The following is a 24603-nucleotide window of genomic DNA, read 5'->3' as shown; positions in this document are numbered from 1 at the left end:
TTCCTACTTTGAGAGTAATCTGTATCTTGGAATTTAGCCTCTCTGCCTAGCTCCAGTGACATAAAATTCTAACAAAAAGGATGGCAATGCAACACTGAGGAACAGTAGTCATCGGTTGTAGGATAACTCATGTGTAGGATAACTCATGCATTTTTGTACTAAGTTAAAAAGCAAGGGGCAGATTGCATTTCAAGATTCAACTGAATGCCTTAGTGCTGTTTGTAATTTTAACCTGACGGCAAGTCTAGAAAGTATCTGTTTCTTATGATTTACATTTTTGAACACTACTGGATCTTTGCACTGAATATATGACAAGAGGGATAAAGCTGCACTGATTCCTCCCCACTCTTCCTGAAAATCAGTGAACGTCGTCTTCAACTTGTTTTAAGTTGTGAGCCCTTTGGGGACAGGGAGCCATTTTATTTATTCATATCTATGTAAACCGCTTTGGGAACGTTTTTGTTGAAAAGCGGTATATAAATGTTATATATATATAAAAAAATTCTTTAACCTATAGTTTAGCTTTTCAAATGAGCTCGGAGTTGGAAGGAACCTTGGAGATCTTCGCGTCCAACCCCCTGCTCAGTGCAGCAAACAAACGACAGAAAAGGCTTGATTTTGGAATTGTGCTGGTGACTGGGAGTCTACCATAGCAGAAGGGCAATTGATAAATTGAGAAACTGAAGTATGTAGTACACCGCTCTGGGCTCCTTGGAGGAAGAGTGGGATATAAATGTAAATAACAACAACAACAACACCTTCCTCTCACTGGATCAGTGGCTGATGGCAGAACCCAGGCAAGGGTCAAAAGTCAAGCACCATTTTACAACCACAGTTGTATTTAATATGTTTTTAATTCAGAGTTTAGTTTCAGGAGTGTTTAAGCAACTGAACCATGATTCATAAAAGTAAAATCATAAATATTCACAGGCTTAGCAACAGAAAGAGCTAGATGTAGTGGAGTACACAGTCCTTTTCTGAGCATGAACAAAACTTGGAAAAGGGTATAATTCTAATTTAAGTATCCAAAGTGTGCTCACTCTCCTTCCAATGTAATATAGAAAACAGGCTTTAAATCTCTCCATTTTGTATTAGAAGCTTTAAAAAGCACCAGCAGAAGCCACTAAGTTGTTAAATGTATGAACTGGTGCTACAAAACTGGCCTCCAATTTGACACATTTAAAATAAACTATTACTTCCATCTTATAGTCTTGTTTGTTTGTTTGAAAAAAATCCCCTTAAAACCTTTATTTCCAAAGATAATTACAATTGGGGCCACAGATGTTCCTAGAGAAAATATTTCAGTGAATAAAAATATTCATAGAGTTGCAAAAAAGAAAAGCGTTTCCTTAGAGGTTAGGTGAGTAGCTTAATTATTAATTAATGTAAGTTACAAAATACACCTCTACAAATGTTAATTTTTCATTCTTACTAATAGTTGAACAAGTGAAGACAAACCCAATATACACCAAACTATTCCAAAATGATTACAACAGCTAGAGATATTCAAAGGGTTTTAAGACTAAAAACAGGTTGCATTCTAAAGCCTCTTATCAAAAGTATATAAAAAGTTTTCTTTAAAAACCCGTGTACAGTTATTGTGTTTTGAAACAAGACCTGCTCCTTTCAGAAGGCTTAGGCAATACTGGAAACACTGTGTCCTGTTGCCAAAAGGAGAACAAGGCGGTGGATCTGTTCTAGTTGCTAGCCAAGGACTGATGAATGGGAGGCTGGAAGCAGCGGACATGCTCCACTGGGGTGCCTTCTCCGTCACCAGACTTTAAATACTTGTCCAATATAGTAATGATCTCATCATTCAGGATCTGGAACTTGCGGATTCTCTCAACCATTTTCTTCAAAGGCTGAAAAATCAACGTAGTATCATCAGACCACCCTTGGGGCCCCAGTAAATTTCACAAAAATAAAGTGGAGATAAAGGTAGCCAGCAAAGTTTAGTTTGTTTCTATACAGTCAAAATCATGAGAAATCGGGATTCTTTGTCAACATACCACGTTCTTTATGACCTCATCTTTGCCATCATGCTTCTGTACTTTCAGTAAGTGGTAGCAGAAATCCAGGACATCAAACCGACGCTGCTGCCCCAGAAGCACGATAATCATACAGCCAGCCCAGTGCAGTCCATCTCCAAAACACTGCCTGAAGCACAATACACAGAACAGGCTGCTTTAATATACACTAGGACAAGTCAGCATGAAGCATTAGCCTTTGAAACACTTCACTGTACTAATGTTTAGAGTTCGAACACCCAGATAGTTGGGCAGGATGCCTTATAAACCTTACTGCCACTCCAATAAGCAACACTGAATGCCTGATCCAGTCACTTTAATACAGGGCTGCACAACCCAAATACTCCAGTGGGCCAGAACCAACCATGACTTAGTGTGTGGGGGCCAAGGTAAGTGTTCAGCACATTAATGACGACATTAAAATTAATTATTAAATATAAATGGAAACAATTATTAACTACTCATTAAAATATTAATGGAAGTGATTATTAGTTAACCACAACATGAGGAGAGAAAAAGAGGCTGCTAGCAACTGTTCCTCCTCTTTGCCCTTCAAGCACTTTCAAAGCTTAGTTTTGAAAGGGGGCTGACCCCCATCAGGGCCATGGGGCAAGGCAGCACTTTGCACCTCACCTCAGGCATCACAAAACTGAGACCACTCCTGGGGCCAGAAAAAAAGTCCTTGCGGGCCAGATCCGGCCCCTGGACCTTATGTTGTGCAGGCCTGCTTTAATATCTGCTTTGCCCTACAGTGCTACACTACCACCGCAAGGAGCTCCTGTGGCATCTGGCTGGGAAAGCAGAAGGCCACTTTGCATACTTGTCACTTTGACTATCCTCCATCACCTTCCTTCAAAAGAACGAGCCAGTGACAGGCAAGAACACCTCTGCTGAAAAAACTTAAAAGTTTAAACCACCCCCCCCACCCCCCCCACAAAGGGAAAAGGATTGCAGGCTTCTTTAGAGGTTGATGATTTTACCACGAAGAAACAAAAGATAGTCAAAACAGTGTTGCCAATATCACTGTGGTAATTCATGTTAGAACGTCTTCATTAACCAAAAAGCACTACATATTTAACATTTTAATATGATATTAGCACTTTGCAGACTCCTTTCCTCTACCAACAGTATTCCATTCCTTCTCTGTTTGCTGTATGATAAAAGAAAAATAATACACCATTATCTTGGGTGTGTGCATCCCCATTTAGGTGGCGAAATACAAAGCACTGTTCAATTCTACACCTTAGCAGGCACTGTGATACTTACTCCACAGTGAATTCATGTGCTCCTACAGGTATACAGTACACAAACTGCATTGCACTCCACAGGCGGTGAAATTCCACACATTCGTCCACGTGCATCACACCATTGCTGGGAAGAGGGCCACGCCAGATTGGATCATCAAGAAAGGTCCGGATTCTGGTCAAGATGACTTCAAACATGGATAGGCCACAGCAGAGGCGTTCCTTGGTCAACAAATCTCCTTCTCTTGCTATGGCAATTTGCTATGGTTGCAACCAAGAAGAACTTCTCAGGACATAAGTAAGAAATTAGTCTGCACATGTGGCAGACAAGTGCAACCCAAGTTTTAAGTACACTGCTAGAAGTTGCTTGCTCCTCTCTCTCTGTCTGCGTGCTGAAACCTGTTTTGCCCCACTATGCAGAATGAGCACCCAGTTTCAAACAAAATGATACAAGACACAGACTATAGTATCTGCTCAGCAGTGAGCTCAAAAGTATGCTTGGTCTGCTTTGCCTCATTCTCTCTTGCATGCGTGCACATGTACACACATCTGGGGGGAGGGGGGCATTTTTTTCTGGAAGCTAATATCGGGACACAGTTCAGATGAAAAGCAGCTGCTTAGTTTGAAATAGGCTCTGGGTTTTTCTCTGTTCAATGAATCATAAGGGAACAAATGGCTTTTGTAAAAGGTTACCAAACACGTCAGCTGGTTCCCTGAAATTTGAACGGTGAGTCCTCCGGGTAAGAATTCTATGCTCTGTCAGTTACGTTCCTCTACGTAAATATCACCCTGGCACTGCCACCTGGCATTTAGCCACTATGCACCTCTAAAAATGGCTGCATCCACCCCTCACTATGAGCCAACAGGTGGTATCAGGCTCTCTCGTGCTGCGAATGTTTGAACAATACAGTTTTGTTGATAAAAGAGGGAAGGTTATACCTGAGGTGTTCCTAGTCTTTCTATCAGTGGAACAAGGTGGAGTGGAGCATACTTTGATTCTAGTCTCTTCATTTTAGCATCAAGTCTTTCACCCTCTGCAAGGAGACAAAGCAAACCTTTCAACAGGAAAGTCATACTAAAAAGTACAGATTCTTTTTAAAAACAAAAAACCCTTTTCCAATTAACTTTTGTTACTGGTAAAGCATTGAGTGACAAAGTTTAAAAAAAAGACAAGTCAGAAGGCTCAAAATGGTTTCCTTCAGCTGCTCTACTCTGCATTTTGCTTTATGCACAGAACATAGATTTATGCCTTCACTATATCTTGTATATTCCAGGGTAAAAAAATTAATGGCAGGACACTTGCTGTGGGAGTTGCTTATTTCACTCTTAAAATAAAGCTATTGTGCTCAAACATACTTTTGTTCCCACACGCATTAAACTCAATTAAGATAAACCTATCATACACAAAATGCAAGACTCCAGAGAATGGAATTTTATATACAGCTAAACTTGTAAAAGAGAGCAATATCATGCACACATTTGATTTACACACCATTTATGAGTAGGAAATGTTCTGGAGCAAGTGGGTGAACTCAACTGGCAGCGATCCCAGCAAGTTTCTTTCCTGTCCACTGAGATTTTAGTAGCCTGCATTTAAGATGGGGGCCTAAATTTCATGTTGCAAATGAGCAGGAATGCTGTTTGCAAAGGCAACAAGCCAGATCTTTTGCTGCTGACAATGGATGAGGAAAGAAAGAAACAAGCTGTGTGGAAACAAGCTTCAGGAGCAGCAGAAGTTCAACCACTTCCAGCACAGCACTCATCACAACATGAAACTCCTTCCCCTGACTTCAGAAGGCAAAGCTTCACTTGCTTACTCCACAAGCTTCACAGCATGCCTGCACAATCTGCAAGTCACCAATCAACACTGTTTTTGCAGGCAAGCACAACCAAGAGGTTTATTGAACTCTTAGTGGGCATTTGGGGAGGGAACACAGCTCAGTGGTAGAAGAACACATGCCCTGCATGCAAAAGATCCCAGGTTCAAAACCCGGCATCTCCAGGTAGGATTGGGAAAGGCTCATCGGAAACCCTGTAGCACCACTACTAATCAGTTTAAACAATCTGGACTGAGAGAGACTAATAGTTTGGCTTCATTGAAGGCAGCTTTATAGGTTCACCTAGAAGGGTCAGAAGGATGTGAATGAAAAGGAGTCAAACCCCATACCTTTGACATGAACTCTTGGCAAAATATTCTGGAATGGTGCCGCATGCAACAGATCACACACTTCCTCGAGGGACTGCAAAGAGAACAAGACTCACTGAGAACTCCAGACACCGCACCATGTGAGCATACAGAGATGGTCACAAAGCCCCTGGTGAGCCAGGGGCAGCTTGTACTCCCTGGGCCTCCCTTCTCAACACCAAGTTGCCTCGAGCTGAGACACAATGTTGGAGATCCCTTACCTGGATCTCTCAAGCACTAGGTTTTACACTGTAAAGCCCCCAGATTAGACTTTGGTTAGAGTGCTGGTGGAGGTGGTGGTGGTGAGGCTTTAACTCTTCTACCCCAGCCATTTTCCTGAACTAAGTTTCTCACAAAGCTACTGGCCTTGTATCAGGCTTGTGCTGTTCTGCTGTGGGGCTAATAAGCGTTGATAGGGGGGATTTAGATTGGGAAAACAGTTCACCTCCCCACCCCCAGGTGCCTGTTTCCTACAGCATCACTGCACCAATGAAAACTGCAAACCCAGATATCTGCTCCAGATTAAAAAACAAACTGAAACGGTCTTGGGAAACCAACACAGATCTCCTGTGTTGTGCTGCTTCATCCAGCCTCAGGTTCACTACAGTGAGAGCTTCTCCTCTTTGATGCAGAATAGGAATCCTGTTCTATAGGCAAGATTGTTAAGACAGCCAACATATTTTTTCAAAAAGCAGGTGACTCATTGTCAGTGTACCAGTGGCAGACAGAGATGTGAACTGAGCAATGAGTCATGCTTTTATTTTTATCAACATTATTAATCCATTATCACCTCTAAGACAGCAACCACAAGGGAAGCATTCAAAGATTCTGGAAAACTATAGTGGACTCTTGGTTATTTTGAAGCCATCTTAAAAGCACAGTAATCCAATAAGTTATTAATTCAGAAAATTAAATAGCACTGGCCAAACAATCGCTCCAGGGAACTCCTCTCCATTCCAACCGCATAAGGCCGTCAGACAAAAAGGAAGGTGAAGCAATTTTGCACAGCAGATCTGGGTTTTAAAGCCGGAACTAGTTTTTCAGTGACTGAACTCAATAGAAGAACATACACATCATAAAAAGAGCACTTCTGCATATTTGCAACAGCAGTTTTCCTCATCACCAAATACATACAGCTAGTCGCAAGATGGTTTGGCAGGACTTTCAGAGCAGAGAATACTGCTTACAGGCAGGCTTGAGCCTAAGCATTTAGGACTACTGTCTGCAGTCCAGTCACACTACAGATCCCTGACGGCATGGTTATGTCACTGACTGCTCCCGGAAGTCTCCAACCCCAGGATCATTCAGGTGTGTGAAGTATAAAGTCCCATGGATGGCTTTTAAAATAGCATTTAGGAGCACATGCAAAGGGGCAATAAAGATGAACACCCCCTCACATGATTAAAGGATAGCTCAGTAGCACATCAGGATATCTTTTAGTGATGTCAGGAGGGGCATGTTCTCGCTGTGTCCCCACTCTCAACATGTGAGCTGGGCTGTGCTCCCCTGATGAATTGGTCCATTCCTAACTAGCACTTCTCAAATCAAATTTCATAACATAGTACATCTTATATAATTGCCCAACCAATACCACTTAGACTGGGCATATTAATTTGAGACAAATTTAAGGTCAGGAATATTGTTTTATGTTGTTGTAAACTGCCCAGAGACAGAAGTTTGGCATGGTCTACAAATTAGAGAGAGAGAGAGAGCACACGAATTGAGGATCCTAGAAGAATTCGTCTTTACTACAATCCAAAGGCAATCTCAAGTAAGAGAACAACACTACTCCAACTCAGCATTTTTTAAAAGCCATCCATGATCTCATACACACAATTCCATTGATTTGGAAAGCTAAAATAGTGATGGAAGGCCCCAAAGGGAACAATGCTCTGATTTACTCTTCCACCCATTAAATTATTCTGAGCATATTCTTAAATGTTTAAGAACTCACCTGAGCACATATCTTTTATTATACAAGGCTACAATTCCACAAAAGCACATAAAGTAGATCGGATGCAAAATTCAGCTTCCAGAGACTCTCTATTTTTCTTTTCTAAGCAACCACAATTTTCTAATCATTATGGTTGTGAAGATGTATCTAAAAGTGTCTAGGCAAGGGTCTAAGCAGCCAACAATCTGCTTAATTAGTGATTTAATCTGTTTTGCATTACATAATTTTGGATACTTTGACACAGAATTCTAACTTGGGGGAAAATTAACTTGTCTATTAGATGGATTTATGTAGCAATTAAACTGATCAAAGGCTACTGCCCAAATTCAGGTCTACACAACTGTGGCCCTCCCAACTGTTTCTGGACTTCAGCTCCCAGCATCTTCAGACACAGTAGCTAATAGTCAGGGATGATGGGAGTTGTAGACCAACATCTGCAGGAGGGCAGGCCAGCATCTGTAGCCCTGCCCTAGTTTAACTAAGCTGAGTTTGGTGTTTTAGGTTCTGGGGGTGGAGAGGGGAGCAGAGCACCATCTACAAGTCACAGATCTTGCCAGGCTAGGGCAAACACAATACTCAGGTCAGTAAAACACTTCCAATAAGCCCTAAATCCTACTGTGTCCCTAAAGTTTTATATTTATTTTCAATTGTTTGTGTAAAACTAAGAGAACAGGAAAAGCATTCCTCGGCCACAACCCTCTTTAATTGCTTTTTTTTTTTTAATGAAAGGGTATCTTATCACAAAAGGGCTAGCTATTTCTGTACCAATTCACTGCTGCTTTTCCAAAGATACATGATATAAAACACAAGCTACAGCTCCCATTCCTAAACTGGACACTAGAGGGCATTGAGAGAACATAACCTTTCTTCATCATTTTTTAAAAAGCCTATGTATGTAATTCTTAGTCTGAATTTCAGCAATTTCCAGAATAATTGCTAAGTAATGTTATATGGTTTTTAGAATAAGAGCTTCAAAGTTATGAGTGAATTTTAAAATTGCCATTTTTGGGTATACATTTTATACAATGTTTTAATTTTAAGGATTTTATGTTACGTCATTTACTACTGTACATCCCTCTTTTGGTCATTGACCGTAAATAAAGTAAGTAAAGTAGTCTGAATTTCTGTACTGGCAAATTACAAGAATTTGCCTGCCCCTTCCTCAAAAGGTTATGCCAGACAGATGCTTAAAAAGATCAGAGTGTTCAGAGACAAAGATGGCTGAAGTTTGTAACACCTGAAAACAAACCCAATTGTAAACAATGGTGGCAGATACGCATTACTTCAAACCACCACTTACCAGGCTTTGCTCAATGAGGAGGCAGAAGAGAATAGCATTCCCCACTTCTCGCAAGTTTTGGAAACACACAGTTTTCAATTCTGCATACTCAACAATATCCTTCAGCTGATGGTGAAAGAATTCCAGAATACCTGAAGCAGAAGAAAAAAGTAGTGGAAAGCAATAGAAGTCAAAGTTATGCATTTCAGTGCTGTGACTCAGCATGTGTGTGAGGAAGCAATGCAACAATTCAATTAACTAGCTGGCCTGGGCACAGAGCATCTGTGCCTCTAGTTGTCCCTTTTTTCTCCCCCACCCCATTCTCGGCTCTCCCCCGCCTCTTTCTCTCCTCCCTTGCCACCATCTTTCTTTCTCACTCCGCTGCCGCCTCTTTCTTTCCCCCCTCCTGGCAAAGCGCTTGTGAACTCTCGCGAGAGCTGCCACACACGGGATTAGCCACGGGTGCATTTTAGCAAATTAGATAGATAGATAGATAGATAGATAGATAGATAGATATTAGCATATTGTGAACCTACATATTTAGTACTCAGGGTGGCTTTACTTAGTTGTAGCCCTAATCCTGCAATCTGAAGTTCAGGTAGTGGCTCAAATGGGTATATGGAACCAGCCAAAATGGAAAATAAGGTAGTCTGGATGTAAACTAAGTAGACATGTTTCAACACACTGAACTGTGTTCATACTCAAGAGCTGGTTTACCTTTGTGTGTGGGCTGGCTGGCAACATTAAGAATTTTCACATTCTCCTGTATTTTAAGGCATCGCTTGTTTACATAAACCCACATGAATAATTTCACTAAAACAACTTTTGTCCTAGAGCTGAAATCACAGGAAAACGTGGGTATAGAATCGATGGCAATATATAACAGAATGGCAGAAGTCTACTAAAATCATCCCAGCCCAAATCTGACAGTTTTTAGATGGACCACCCAGAAGGTCAGATAAAGCAGAACTAAAGAAACATTAGTTCATGCCTCCCGATTCTGCTCTAGGCTGAAGTAAGAGAAGTTACGATAAAGAATATAAGAGGTTCTTATAAGCTGGGAGTTCTCCAGTGGGTCCCCAAATTATACTACAACTCCCATCATCCCCAGGCACATTGGCCTTTGGCCACTCAACTGGTTATGGGAGCTGGAGCAGGGGCAAGCTTCGGAACCCCTGCTAAGGAGTTACAATTTGGATCACTTCTTGGTAAAGACAAAAGCATCCTCTCTTGCAATCAAGTGTCTCTGCCAAAAGGGGGTTGGTTTGCTATCCATTTAACGGACTCCCCATTATGCTTACAAGAATAAGCATTTTGTCTAAAAACACCATGGCCCGATTTTACAGTGGCTTACAAGCAAACACCTCACCCTTTTTAATGATGATGGCTAATGAGACAATTCATCAGCTCAACAAGAGAACTGCAGGAGTCAATACTTTGTACATCTTGTACTTGAGTTCAGCCTTGGTAACAAGAGTCAAGCACCTTCTATGATGCAAAAATTAACCTAAAGCAAGTTCAAATGAAGTTTATGAAGGCTGATTAATACAGGGAGGAGAGGGAGAGGAAATGAAGGCAAATAAAAGACACTCAAAGCCAGGAACAAGTACACTGATTCATTAGTGTTATCAAAAACTGCGTAAGTTAGGCTTAGGGAGGAGAACAAGTCTTAAAATCAGAGTCAAACAATAGCCGCTCATCAGGCATTATTCTTCTCAAGCGGGACCCCAGGGCAGCTCCTTTACCAAGTCAATGCATGTTTAAAAAGCTAAGCAACCATCCTACACATCTACTGAATAGAACATGCTTATCTGTCATCCCAGAAGCCAAGATAATCACTTAGTAACCAACACCATGTCAGGGGCTAAACAATACTCAGACCACCTCTTCCAATGAAGACAAGCAATAAGCAAGAATGTTATAGACGTGCTTTGCAGGTGGAACCTTCCGTGAAACCAGCCCACAGCAGTCTGTGGACCTGGTAGAAGGATTCGGGGTGGGGGGGTGGGGAGACCTAAGGGTAGGGAAAGAGGCAGGAGACACTGTGGACCTGGTAGAAGGATTCGGGGTGGGGGGGTGGGGAGACCTAAGGGTAGGGAAAGAGGCAGGAGACATGGAGTTGAGGTAGCAGGACCCAAGAAGAAAGGGGTTCTGAGGGAAGACGCCTCAAGGACCAAGTAACAGATCAGGCCCTGTGCTGTTGGCAGGCATATAAGTGTACAATGTAAGATGACATAGGAAGTGAGGGCTGAAAGCCAGTGGCACCAGGCAGGAGCACAGAAGATTGGGGGATGGAGGAGAATAAATGGGATCTACAGCCCATCTCATGCCCACAGAATGGGTCTGGAAGAAATCTGAAAATGAATTGTCCCAAGGCATAGCGACAGTAATGAATTTTTTTTCTTCTTAAAGCAGTATTTGCACATCTAAATAGTTATTAATCTAAAGGAGAGTTTACCTGGGGACCCATACTCGTGTCTGGGCAATCTACAGATTTTTGGCATCACTTCCATTAAGGTCTTCACATATTGCAGGATTGTGCCTTGTAACTATAAGAACATAAGTATTCATAAGATTATTAGTTTTCCTGAAGTAACCAAACTTCAGACACACACACACTCTTAAGCAAGAATATGCATGCCACATGTGAACAGCTATTGCCACTCCCTTCATATTCTGAGTACCTTCTCTTCCTCACCTCCCAAGAGTTTATTTCATTCAAGGTGGCACACCAACAGTATAAAGCATGTGATCTCAATGCTTACAAAAATCAGAGACTTATCATGGATTAATACTCATTCTGTCTTCACACAAAATTGTTGCTTTCCATTTTCAAACTATTTTCATTTGTACTTCAGCCATTTATGATTATCTGAACAGAATACCCAGTCTGGTAAGTGCCTGTTTAGACATTCAGTAAGCTGTACAACAGGAACATATCCCCATGCATTAGAATCAATACTGAAATAAAGAAATGTTCATTCATGAGTCAACATACCAGACTCTTGACAACTTTCAGCAGTTCTTCCATTACCACAGCAATACCTTGATATCCCAGAAGTCTGCAGATAACTTTGAAATGAGGTGGACCAACAAAGTTCCTGTAATTGCTATAAATGCTCGAGTATGCTAGATTCAAAGCCTAAAAGGGAACAAAACCATAAAACACATGGATTTCATGAGCAGATATTTCTCTCTTCTCTACAAAGTTGATAGTATCCCTTCATGAGCCATGACGTTTTTCTAATCCAATATTTTTATGCAAAACAAAAAGAAGACTTTGATTCCATTCTTATCGCTAGGAGGAAACATGCAGAATTTTTACTCAAAAACAGAGTAAGTCCAAGGATACAATTGATTACTTTGAAACATTTCACCGATATAGAAATCAACATTATAAGTGCAGAACTGATGCAAATGTACACTGATGACAATGTACCCACTTGGCAAACAGTACAAAGCCAAGGAATATGAAATGTCAGTGGCTGACATCCAGATTAAGGAAGTGTCAGTGTTACGTGAGAAGTGCTGGTGTTGCCACTGAATTCTTGCATGGGGGATCCGATCTTGTGCTGGCTAGCCAGGTACAGCCAGAATTCTGCTGTATGGAAAGTGGGGCTGGGGCGGCGATGGATGAGATAGCCAGTGTGTCAATAGCACTCTAGTGGGAGAGGACACAGAAGAGAGCCAGGGATGAGATAGCCAGCGTCAGACTGTCAGTCAGGGAGGATGTGGAGGGGTGGAAGCCTGGATAAAGAATGAACTGGGGACAGGTCTGAAAGGGAAGCTGCAAACAAAGAAAGGGGGTTGGGAATTAAGAGACAGGAGCATCGGTTACTTACCGTGAAGGTTTCTTCTTGCTGTTGGATTTGAGGACATCTCATGTGGATAATCCTTCCCACATGCTCCAGAGGCAGAATTTATGTTAATTCGCGGAAGAAGCTTTAAGAACCCTCCAGTAGGTCCAGGTGTCCACTGGATGGGCTGACATGTTCTCAAATCCAGCAGCAAGAAGAAGCCTTCAGAGTAAGTAACCAATGTTCCTTTTTCTGTTGCTGGATGAGGACATCTCATGTGGGTCATGCCACAGCCAACGGACCTTGGTGGGAGAGTCTAAACCTTAGAGTACTTGCTGCAAAACTCTTCTGCCAAATGCCACTTGAGCAGAGTGATATGCTTCCAGTTTGTAATGTCTGGTGAATGTGGAAGGAGACTTCCAGGTAGCTGCCCTACAGATTTAGTGGAGATGTGCATTTGTAGGGAAAGCAGCAGATGTTGCAGCAGATCTAGTGGGGTATGTCCAAATGTTAGTAGGAGGATGAAGATTTTGTCTCACAGGCCAGTGAGATGCATGCCTTAATCCATCTGGCTACATAGTCAAAGATGGCACCTTTTGTCCCATGAAGATGGGCAAAAAGGACACAAGCAATGCTACCGTTGTACAACGAGTGGCCATGCGTTGGATGCAGACTTTGAGACATCTTCTCACATCCAATTTATGCCATGCCTTTTTGGTGGGGTATACAGGACTGAAGGAAGAAAGAACTATATCTTGTGACTGATGAAAAATCGAACACAACTTGGGATTAAATGAAGGGTCTGGTATGAGGTGAACAGAATCCAGAAAAAAGATGCACAGGTTTTTATTAATGGACAATGCCTGTAGATCAGAAACCCATCTTGACAAGCTGATGGCTATAAGGAATGTAAGTGTGAACGATAGGAGATGAAGATATATTGATCAGATTGATATATTGATCAGCACGCGCATGTCACAGAGACATAAAGCGCGCGCACAATGTGTGCGCACGCAGAGGACTCCTGGGAGCTTTTCATAGTGAAAGGGGGGAAGGGGTGGCAGGGAGGTATCCTGCCGCCCCAATTACTACTAAAATTACAGGCGCCAGAGCAGGAAACCTGCGGGAGGGGTAAGTAAACCCTCCTCCCGCTCTTAAAGCAACCCCCCACCCCAGTGCTGGACCGCAGTTTGTCAGTTCTGTGCACACTCCTACACTCTGCATATTAAGAGTGGAATAGAAATGCTGATAAACTGTAACTGTTTCCTGGATTGTTACCATTTGGTTTTGAGGGAGACTCCATACCTTACGTCTCCTCTGAATGTGTATTTCTGAACAATATCTCATTTATCAGACAAAGGAATTAGCGGAGAAATCAACTGATTGAAGCAAGAAAGTAACGACCATCCAAACTGGTAGTTTTTCTTTTCTCAATCTCTACAGTCAAAGCCTAAACATGTTTTACTCGTTACCAAACCCCACTACATTTGGGGAAAGCATCCAAAGCTTGCTTTGTCCCTTGCTAACTGAGCAAAGAGGCACCTTCTGAAAGTAGTGATTCTCTTTATTTAGCAGGGGGGAAAGCAACTGGCTCTATCCATCTCTAGCACAGCATTGCTCCAGTGGCTGTTGCTGGTGTCTATTTTATGTTTCTTTTTTAGATTGGGAGCCCTTTGGGGACAGGGAGCCATTGTATGTATGTATGTATGTATGTGCGTATGCATGTATGTATTGATTTATATCCATTTAAACTGCTTTGGGAACTTTTGTTGAAAAGCATTATATAAATATTCATCATATTGTCGTAAAGCGTACTGTTCAGCACAACATGCACCAACACAAGATCGTGCACCACTGGTATTCTGCAAACTATCCAGGGAGACTTACTTTCCAGTAAACGTGCTTTGGATTGCAGCTGTAGAGAATTTTCTGCAGTCTACTGCTGGCTAGTAGAACATAATTATACAGGATCAATACCCATATCCCCGAAATTGTAGCTGCAACCCTACACCTCTATGTTGCAGAATATCATTGTTTTAGGAGTGATTTAGATAGTGGCTTTTTCCTTTTGTGAACTGCAAACTGCCACAGCAGATGTCTGGCAGATTATTGGAATCCATGCAGAAAGGTATTCTGGGTGAAATTAATAAATCCTGTTACTAGATAATGGTTGATTGAAAAATCAAGTTGTAAATAAACACTTGCTGGAAACAGCACACTACTCAATACTGCAACATATAACTAAACACATGAGGAGCAGATACTGGCAAAGCCACATGCTTCTGCATGTAATTGATAAGATAAGGTCTCAAGATAAGGCGAACAAGTCTATCAATGGATACTAGTCTGAGGGCTATAAGCCACCTCCAGCCTAAGAGGCAAGATGCTTCTAAATATAAGTTGCAAGGGAGTAACAGCAAGAGAGAGGGCATGCCCTCAGCTCTTGCCTGTGGGCTTCCCAGAGGCATCTGGTGGGTCACTGTGTGAAACAGGACTAGATAGGCCTTGGGCCTGATCCAGCAGGGCTGTTCTTATGTTCTAAAATGATTCTCAAGTCAGTAACACTTTGCTAAAACCATTCTTTCCCATTCTTTCTCCATTTCTAATCATCTGTTGGAGGACAGGAAATTATTACAGCAATTTCATTTTTTAAAGTGCAGACCCCATTAATTTGTATTAAAGTTTTAGATGTTTTTCAAACACTCGAGATTCTAAAACAATGATAAATGAATATGGGCATTTAGCTAAGAATATCTGAATTTAAGCAATTTCCCTTTTTTGCTATTATAAAAAAGGTCCATGGAAATATCTATTGTAGGGGGAAAGTAGCAGGACAAAATAGTAGGGATATGATAGCTATGCAATTACACATTAAAAATTGAAGAAACAACAAATAACAGTTTAGAGTATAAGCAACTTTTGTACACTTAAATAATGAAACTATTGATATATAGAGGTTAGACTAAATATTTAAAACTTAAAACTCAAATAAATACATAAACAGAATCGATAGCAGCAACTTCAAGGTGATCAAGGCAAAAAGCACTCTCTAAAGCCATTTATTTCCCCTCCCCAACACAAGCAGTTCAGTAATGATGTCACTGAAGAGCAGGGCATTATTCACTCGCATCAGCAGTGAAGCAAAACCCAGACACACAAAAGCTAGTGCACTCCAGCAGTGCATTCTCTGCGAGAAAGGAAACAAGAGAAAGCCAAGGCTGGATTTTTCCCCATTCTCGGAAAACCTAGGCAACAGAATCCTTAAGACAGGATGCTCTCATCTACGAATCTAGGTAAAAGATAACAAAGAGGCCTCATTGTTAACATCCCTGTGGAAGAGAACAACAAGTGTCAAAACCATGGGAACTTGGTCCAAATAGTCTGCAGGGGGGAAATTTTCAGCCACAGACCATGAAGAAAACTACTTGCTCAAAAAGGATACCGAAAACCTAGCCATTATTTTCTCCCATACAATTGAAGAAGACTGAGAAACGGATGGTGAGTATAGACTTTTAAAACTTGATAAAATAGGACATCTCTCTGTCCCCCATATTTTAGTACAAGAAACCTTGACACACACATCTGAACATGGGAGAGTGAAGAAGTGTGTTACTGGAAAGCTATGCTGAGAAGAAAAGTGGGGAAAGTATAAAACTATTTCATTTTGTGAAAATGCATGTATGTTCATACAATTTGTTTTACCCAATGGTCCATCTCAGCAGGCTTGTTGCCAAATAGAATCTTTAAAGTTTTATTTGGACTGTTTTAGGTTATAAAAATTAAGACAATAAATGCCTCCAGTTCTTAGAGGTTAGCTTTAGTTGTTTGAATATCAAGTATTAAATTTAGAAAACCACTTTTAATGTTCTAAAACATACTGTTTGTGTCATGTGTATTGTATTTCTATTTAGAACAAAGCCTCTGAAGGACAAAGGACAAAAACGATGACTGAAGTGTCTAAAAAAACAGGTTATGAGAGGCTTTACATGTATTTCTATTCAGCTTTTAAAATGCCACTAGGAAATGTGACTGCCGTAATTCACTATGGAAGCTAAATAGAAGTCCTCTGTTTGCCTCCACAATATCAGTAATGTCAATCTTGGTCAATAATACATTCCAAATAAGTTGTCTGTGTGGCAATTTTACACATTTGCTCACCATCACCTTATGTGGAGATTACTAACAGGGAGTCCAATAATGCTTGCTAACCAAGAATATGGCATTGCAAACTTGTTTCTCTTACAAGTCATGCTAAAAGCTGATACAAAGATATGTGCATGACCTCTTGATATGAACAGAATGGATTCTGCAGTACTTGCACCTACTGAATGTTCCATGTACCTCATAACCTTTTCACTGCCATGACCTAGGGGAGTAGGGGGCAGGAATGGAAAGTGAAGCACTGCAACGGGAATTTTAGTTAGAAGCCCAAAGCAACCAGCAGTAACATTTGGGTACTAAATTTCCATTTGTGACTTTGAAATAACCTGTTTCAGGAAACCTGTTTCCAAATCAAAAGCAAAAGGTACTTCCAAGTGACAGCTATGTACATATTTCCAAAGATTCTAGTTGTGCAGCATGATTTGCTAAGGGAGGGCAAGATACCACTGAGCCTCAAGCAGACGGTGATAAAACCACTATTAAAAAGCACCCCCCCTGATTCCAACCACCTTGAAAACTATCGGCCTGTTTCAAACCTTCCCTTTTCAAGCAAGGTGATAGTGCATGTGGTGTCTGTTAGCTGCAAAAGGTCTTAGATAATACAGATTATATAGACCCTTTTCTTTCTGGCTTTCACCCTGCGTTTGGGACTGAAACTGCCCTGTTCGCCCTGGTGGATAACCTCCACTGGGAACTAGACAGGGTGAGCTGGTTCTGCTGGACTTCTCAGTGGCATGCAATACCCTCAGCCATGGTATCCTTCTGGACTGACGCTTAGGTATAGGTATCGGGGGTGGTGCACTGGAGTGCTTCTGGTCCTTTCTTGGGGGGAGGTTCCAGAAGGTGGTGCTGTGGGACTTCTGCTCGACTCTTTTGCCTCTGGCTATGGGGTCCCACAAGGCTCAGTATTGTCCCCCATGCTGTTGAACATTTACATGAAACTGATGGGAGAAGCCATTAGGAGATTGGACTGAAGTGTCATCAATATGCAGATGATACTCAGGTCTACATTTATTTGACATCAGATCCTAGGGAAAACATGGATGTACTGAACCAGAGGCTGGGGGCAGTGATGGGCTAGATGTGGGCTAGCAAACTAAGGTTGAATCCAGACAAAACGGAGGTGCTGCCGGTCAGTAGGAAAGCCAATCGGGATAGGGTGCTTCAACCAGCTCTGGATGGGGTTGTACTCCCCTTGAAAGAGTAAGTGTGCAGCTTGGGGGTATTGCTGGACCTGGCTCTGCTTTTGGAGGTAGTGGCCAGAGATGCCTTTTCACAGCTTCGGCTAGTGCACCATCTCTGGCCCTTTTTCCAGAAGGCAGAACTGGCCATGGTTACCCATGCCTTAGTCATGTCATGGCTGGATTATTGCAACATGCTTTACATGAAGCTGTCCTTGAAGAAAATTTGGAAATTTCAGTTGGTGCAGAATGCAGCTGCCAGGACTCTTTCTGGAATTGCTCACTCGGAGTATATTACACCTATTTTGAAAGAGCTACACTGGCTGCCAATTTGTTTCTGGATCCAATTCAAAATGCTAGTTATTACCTTTAAAGCCCTTAATGGTTTGAGCCCTGGATACTTGAAGTACTGCCTGCTCCCAAGGGTTTCTGCCCAGCCAACAAGGTCGTCAGAGGGGCCTTTGCTCCATGTGCAGACACAGAGAGTAAACTGCCATGCACACAGGACACAGCCTTCTCTGTTGTTGCCCCCAGGCTCTGGAATGCTTTCCCAGTGAACGTCCACACTGTGACATCTCTGTGTGGCTGCTTTTAAAAAACTACAAACCTTTTTATTTGTTCAAGCTTTTACCCCTTAGGGGCTGCAGTTTTATCAGCTTTCCTGATTCTGTTTATCTATTTTATGGTGGTTGGGTTTTTGTTTTTTCTATTGGTCTCTTATGGTTTTTACTGTTTAACTGATTAAGGTTTTAAATGTGATTTTTATGGAGTTTTATTGTATTTTAAATTTTGTAAACCACTTTGGGATGCCTTATAAAAGGCAATATAAAAAGTGAACAAATTAATAAATAAATTTGAAGCAACACCACAAACACCAGGAGCACTCAATAATTGTAGCTTCAGTTGTAACAGAGTGTGGACCTGATGGGAGACCACTGGGAGTGTCATGTAAGTTGCTCTGAGCTTTTCCCTCCCTTAAAAAAAAAAAGTAGCACATAAACTTAATAAGTAAATGCCTGAACAGCAAACCCTTATGTAATTGGTTTTCCTTTTATTATAAATTAAGGCAAAATGCTCTTAGAAATACAATTCAATGTTTCCAAATAGTTAGCTAGATTGTTTTCTTAAATTGCAGAATACCAGTGGCTTGTGATCATCTGAGATCCGCTTGTTGGAACTTCTTGGGTCTCCTGAACCCTAAAGCCATCGCTATTTCAAGTGAAATATTCCGAAGACAAAGGGTATCACAATGGGAGTCGTAGTACAAAATGTAACTGGAAGCACAGCCCTGGTAATCTGGCCCAAAATGGCGAGCTGCACTGACAGCTTTTACAGCATAATGTACAATCCCAACTGGGACAAAATGCTGACAGGCTATACCAGAAAATATTTTCAGAAAGAGGAAAGAGTGCCAGCCAGTCGTTCTTCATTTGTCATTGAGAACTTGATTCCGTTAACAACGTATATTCTGTGTGTAACATGCCAGTCTGCAAACCCATCCAGCGACCAATGCAGAATTTTTAACACTCTCAAACAAGACCCAGCATCCACAAGTAACAAAAAGAAAGAGCTGGCAGTGGGCATATGGCTAACCAGCTCAGTTCTGCTTCTTATCATCGTTGGTATACTCGTATATGGTTGTATGCATCTATGGTGGCGCAGAAGAAGAGAGGGTTCAGAGGGACAGAGCATTACAACAGAGAACAAGGGAGAGGCATGGGGAAAAAGTGAATCATGCAGTTCAGAAGAGTTCAACAAGCAGGTCCAGTCTGCCCAAGGAGTTGAGATTAGAAATGCAGATGGTGTCCAACTGGCCACCATAATTGAAAATCCTTTAACATCCAAGAAGTCCATCATGTTGGGTTCCAAAAGCCAGGATTTTGTGCCTATGTCTGTACATCAGTCTGCCACAAGTTAAGTGTCCCAAACTGGGTCATGCCACTGTATATGTTTTACAGAGCACAATGTGTATATTTGTACCTATTTGAGGATTGTTCAAGAAAGCTCTGCTGTACCCCATCACATTCCTAAATCTCAACCTCTTAAAGCACAGTCATTCTAAAACAGCACATCTACATTTTGTTAGAGAAAAAACAATGCATAGGGGAGAAATCGAATAGTCTCCTTTATTTTTCTAGGATAGTATGTTGGGGGCGGGGCGAGGGGGGGTGAGACAAGTTAATGGCTCCGATCCAAAGAGCTATGGCATGCCTGATGGCTTTGTACACACTCCGTGGGATTTCTAAATTGTGTCTTTGAACAGTAAATCACCACATCAAAACCTGCCTTCGAAACTTTCCTTGGGTTCAAAAGTGGTTTATCATGTACCATGGGGAGCTGCTGTTCAAGAAACATGAATCCAAAGCTCCCACTAGAGACACAAAACCATTTCTTTGGATCTTGGCCAGAACATAAATTGGAGCAACTATGTAAGCCGTTTCAAATCCCCGCTGGTACTATATCAGGCAGCAGCGATATAGAAAGATGCTGAAAGGTATCATCTCATACTGCGCGGGAGGCGGCAATGGTAAACCCCTCCTATATTCTACCAAAGAAAACCAGAGTGCTCTGTGGGCACCAGTAAGTCAAAATTGACTTGACAGCACACTTTACTTTATTTAAGCAAACAAGTGTGTGTGGGGGGAGGCGGGGGGGACAACAAACTAAAACCTATGAAACGGTGTCTTCACTGTTTTAAGGCTGCAGTCATCTCCAAAATTCACTGCATTCCAATAGATAAGAAGGGTAATTGGACTAAGGAGGTGGGGAAGGAAAAAAGGATTATCCTGGTTTTAAACACTGCCCATCTTCAATTCTTAGATCTGTGTAGAAAGTTTCTCTCTCAGCTCCATAGCGATTAGTGGTACCATTTATGAAGTTACGGTCTTTTGATTAAAGCTGCCAGTTCTATTGTGATGCTATATGTGTACTTTATTAAATGGCTGTGGAATAATATGTATTGTTCAAGTGAATATGCCTTTGCCCAGCTATAAGGAAACATGTATAGCTGCCAAACTGGTCACTGCTGTAATTTCCAATTGCTTTTCCTGAAATTCAGTTATCTAGCTGTCCATCTAGCTGGCTGTTGTGATAATGTATTGCCTAAGTCTCAAAACAGGCAAATCTACCCTCTTTAGTTCACACTACAGTGCGCAAGAAATTCATTACATATTCCAGTTTTTATTACTGTAGCTTAGAGTCATATGTGGATTTTCTAAAAGGCTGTAAATATCAGATACACATTACTGAATTCAGGTGCCACACAACTGTGTGCCAAATAAATGCTGAGCTCTTTTCCCTTTGGGAACTATTCACTCACTGAACCCTTGAACCAGGTGTGGTTTCACTGGCTTTGCAGAAACTCTTCTTTTAGGTAATCAAATTAATGCCCCCAGGGGCAAAATAGAGGTGTTGGTTGTGTTGGCCATTTATGCAAGAGGCCATTGTTCTGTTACTGTTTAGAACAAAGACATATTTTCTTCAGTCAGTTGTGTGTGCTTATGTCTCTCACATATCATTTCAAATAAAGTGTTAATGAACACCTAAAACTTGTATCATGGGAGGAGAGCTGGTCTTGTGATAGCAAGCATGAATTGCCCCCTTTGCTAAGCAGGGTCCACCCTGGTTGCATCTGAACAGGAGACTACATGTGAGCACTGTAAGATAGTCCCCTCAGGGGATGGGGCTGCTCTGGGATGAGCACTTGCATGTTTGCATGCAGAAGGTTCCAAGTTCCCTCCCTGGCATCTCCAAGACAGGGCTGAGAGAGACTCCTGCCTGCAACCCTGGAGAAGCCGCTGTGCAGACAATACTGAGCTAGATGGACCCAGTATATGGCAGCTGACCCGGTATATGGCAGCTTCCTATGTCTCAGCACATGGCAAGTTTGTTACCATGATTTCCCCCTTTTAAAACTTTACCATGATTTCCCCCTTTTAAAACTCAAGGTCTATTTCAGACGTACTGTTTGCTGGCAATATTCCATTACAAATTTAAAGTGTTTCAGGAATTTGGTGCCTTTGCTGAGACTGGTAGTAGGAATCTTACTAGAATATTCCCAGATTTACATCTCTCGTCAGCATCTCATTTTTGCAATTTGGGATCAAGGGGGGAAAAATAATCTCTTTTTAGATCTGCCAAGATTTTTGGACCCTTTGATTATCTATATGGAATGCCTGGATGTCCCAAATACATCCAAGAAAGGCTCAAATGGCAGGGGATCAATTTATGGTATCAATTTTTACACGAGAGATTATATCTCCCTGTGAATCTTCTGTAAATATTTGAAATTTCACCTGGTCATTGCTCTTCCCCATGCTTTTGAAATCAGGTCATAACACTGGTCTTCCCTGCGTGGCATGTGGGCCACAAGAAGCCCTCATGGACCCCAGTGGTGGCCCCTGACATGCTTCTCCCCTCCCCTCCCTCCTTCTGTTGGCCAAAACGGCAGACAGGGAGGTAGAGAGAGGAAGAGCGCGCATAAGATCTGGCAAGTGAAGCCTGCCCAGGTGGGAAGTGGCAGTGAGGGCGGTGGACTATAATTTCAACAAACTTGCCTGCCACCAGCACTACCAGAATCTGAGTGGAACCAGTACCCCAGCCAGAGCACTGCAGAGATGTTGCCCTGCCTCTCGCTGGCCTTCACGCATGCACAGAGGCCATTTGAGGGGTCATCACATGTGTGGAGGCCAGTGGCAGTGGGGCAGTCTCTCTGCAGGACCCTGACTGGGGTGCTGCTGGTTCCGCTCAGATGCCAGTGGTGCTGGCGGCGGCAGGTGGATTTGTTGAATTTATACCGCTATCCTCAACACACACACACACACACACACCACTACCCACGGCAGGCTTCATTGGCCAGACCTTGTGCTTTCTCTCTCTCTCAACCCCCCGCCGCTGTGGTGGGGGCCACTGTCCTCGCCTTCCCCCTGCCACGTGGAACGAGCTGCAGCCCCCACTCAAAAAATAGTGAAGGGCACTGGGTTATAACATAAGAAGTTTCTACTGCTAACAATGTGTTCCACATTATGGTGTCTGGAGAGGGCAAAGTGGGTGGGGAACATTGATATGCCAACTAACAGGGACTGTAGGAAGATGTAGCCTCATGTATTAAATTGACCACAATCTCAATAATGAGTATAGTATAATATGCCCAATATTGGCACATCTTGATCTGGTATCCCCAACAGGTAGCTTAATAAAAATCTAACACCACAAAACACATTTCTCTATTTAAACATTTTTCTCAAATGTGTATAATTTATTCCAAATGCAGAGTTGCATTTCACTGGCACAAAGCAAGAGTCCTGCTTATGATTTATAAAATGCAAAAAACAATCCCTTCTTTCGGGAGAGGGATGATTGATAAAGGCAGAAAGGACAGAGGACTAGAAGGATGACTGCTCCAAACCCAGTTACTGTATAAATCCAAGATGACTCTAAATTTAAGATGATCCCCTTAAAAATGCAGATTAAATACAGGTCATACCCAGGAGTTCACATAATTTTTCCGATCCAGTTCGAGTACACCAGCAGAAATGGTTTGGTACTCATATTGCATGTACCAACAGAGCAGCAAACTCTCTGGCTTCCAGTGCTCCCAACAGCAAAGCCTCCCTCCCCCACCTGATGCTAGAGTTCCATTCACAGCCTGTCTGCTCCCCTCACCCCGACTTTCCCTGGACCCCCCCCAACCACCCCCAAACAAAACAAAACAGCAATGCAGAAGGGCACCAAGGTGAGACCCTTTTCTCTCTCCATTGCCATCACCATCCTCATTCTCTTCCTGGCCCTTTGGCACAGGCTGCCCTGGGGTACATCCTACTAGCCACCATTTGCTTTTGGTTTTGTGTGGGGCCTGGATCCTGCTGGCTTGTCATGTTCCTTGCCCTTCTCCAGGGCCAGGCTTGATGCTAAGGCAGCGGCGAGAGGCCAGTGAGTCGGGGCAGGTGAGCTCCTCTGGAGCATCTGTTGCTGCTTCTTTCACCCCTTTGCCAACAAGCCAGACACAGGCATGCACAACCCCAAGCAATCCAAACACTCACTCACACACATCTTGGGCTGGAAGGGCCACTGTCACTTTAAAAGCACGGCCTCCCTCCATCCCCAAGCAGCCAAGACCTCAGCAGGTTTCAAGGTGCACTTGCTCCAAAAGCAGAAAGGAAAAGGCAACAATGTGGGAAAAGGCACTGCATCTTGCAAAGCCAGACTGAGAAGGAAGAGAAAGGCAGGCAGGCAAGCGAGGGAGGGAGGGAGCCAGCCAGCTGGGAGCAGCCACGCTGGGAGCTCACCTTACTTTGAGAGTAAAAGAAGAAGGGGAGAGGAAGTGCACAGCCCCCCATCTTTCTCATCTCACTTTTTGTAAAGTTCTAGGCATGGTTTGGCTGGGCTACTGCTCGGGTCCTTTGCAAGGGAGAGAGCTGGGAGCAAGCTAGGCAGAGGACTCTGAATTTAAGACGACCCCCCAGTTTCTAAAATCAAAGAACTTGGGGAAAACCTTGTAGTGGATTCAGGTAAATGTGGTAAGCAGGATGGGTGGGTGGGTCTTGCAGTAAAGCAGAAAGACGCAATTGATAATGAACAGCACCACACATAATCACCTGGTAAAGCATAAACATCCTAGACAGGTAACAGGTAGGGATGTATACGGAACCAGTTTATGCACTCCTGGGGGGGGGGGAGTGTAGATTTAAGGAACAGGGAAGGTGCTGCCTCCTGTCAGCCCCCACCCCATCAGTTCCCCCACGTTGGTGCCCTCCAAAAAAGTGGGTGTGCTGGG

The 24603-nt window shown here is 42.6% G+C and overlaps 2 protein-coding genes across 11 annotated transcripts in view; one reads left to right on the top strand and one right to left on the bottom strand.

Moving 5' to 3' along the window:
* Positions 1-835: 835 nt before the first annotated feature.
* CYFIP1 (cytoplasmic FMR1 interacting protein 1) overlaps positions 836-24603 on the bottom strand; it is an 88630-nt gene continuing 64862 nt past the window's right edge. For all 6 annotated transcript variants that reach the window (XM_053306787.1, XM_053306784.1, XM_053306783.1 and 3 more), the window contains 8 exons: positions 11688-11831; positions 11148-11238; positions 8711-8841; positions 5439-5511; positions 4211-4305; positions 3294-3532; positions 2010-2157; positions 836-1862 (listed from right to left, as the gene is read on the bottom strand). In XM_053306787.1, coding sequence (XP_053162762.1) covers positions 1698-1862; positions 2010-2157; positions 3294-3532; positions 4211-4305; positions 5439-5511; positions 8711-8841; positions 11148-11238; positions 11688-11831 — 1086 coding nt within the window. In that variant the 3' untranslated portion in view covers positions 836-1697. The remainder of the gene's footprint in view (positions 1863-2009; positions 2158-3293; positions 3533-4210; positions 4306-5438; positions 5512-8710; positions 8842-11147; positions 11239-11687; positions 11832-24603) is intronic.
* FNDC9 (fibronectin type III domain containing 9) lies at positions 15607-21380 on the top strand. 5 transcript variants are annotated; one of them, XM_053306791.1, is made up of 4 exons: positions 15607-15779; positions 16045-16123; positions 16398-16455; positions 18964-21380. In XM_053306791.1, the coding sequence occupies exon 4, from the start codon at positions 19078-19080 to the stop codon at positions 19744-19746; it is 669 nt and encodes a 222-aa protein (XP_053162766.1). In that variant the 5' UTR covers positions 15607-15779; positions 16045-16123; positions 16398-16455; positions 18964-19077; the 3' UTR covers positions 19747-21380. The 5 variants fall into 5 exon arrangements, with proteins under 5 accessions (XP_053162766.1, XP_053162768.1, XP_053162769.1 ...); XM_053306793.1 differs by lacking the exon at positions 16398-16455; XM_053306794.1 differs by lacking the exon at positions 16398-16455 and having other exon boundaries at positions 16045-16132.

This window comes from Hemicordylus capensis, chromosome 3 (genome assembly GCF_027244095.1).
Source record: "Hemicordylus capensis ecotype Gifberg chromosome 3, rHemCap1.1.pri, whole genome shotgun sequence".
Taxonomy (NCBI): Eukaryota; Metazoa; Chordata; class Lepidosauria; order Squamata; family Cordylidae; genus Hemicordylus; species Hemicordylus capensis.
This window is presented reverse-complemented; position numbering and strand designations above follow the sequence as displayed.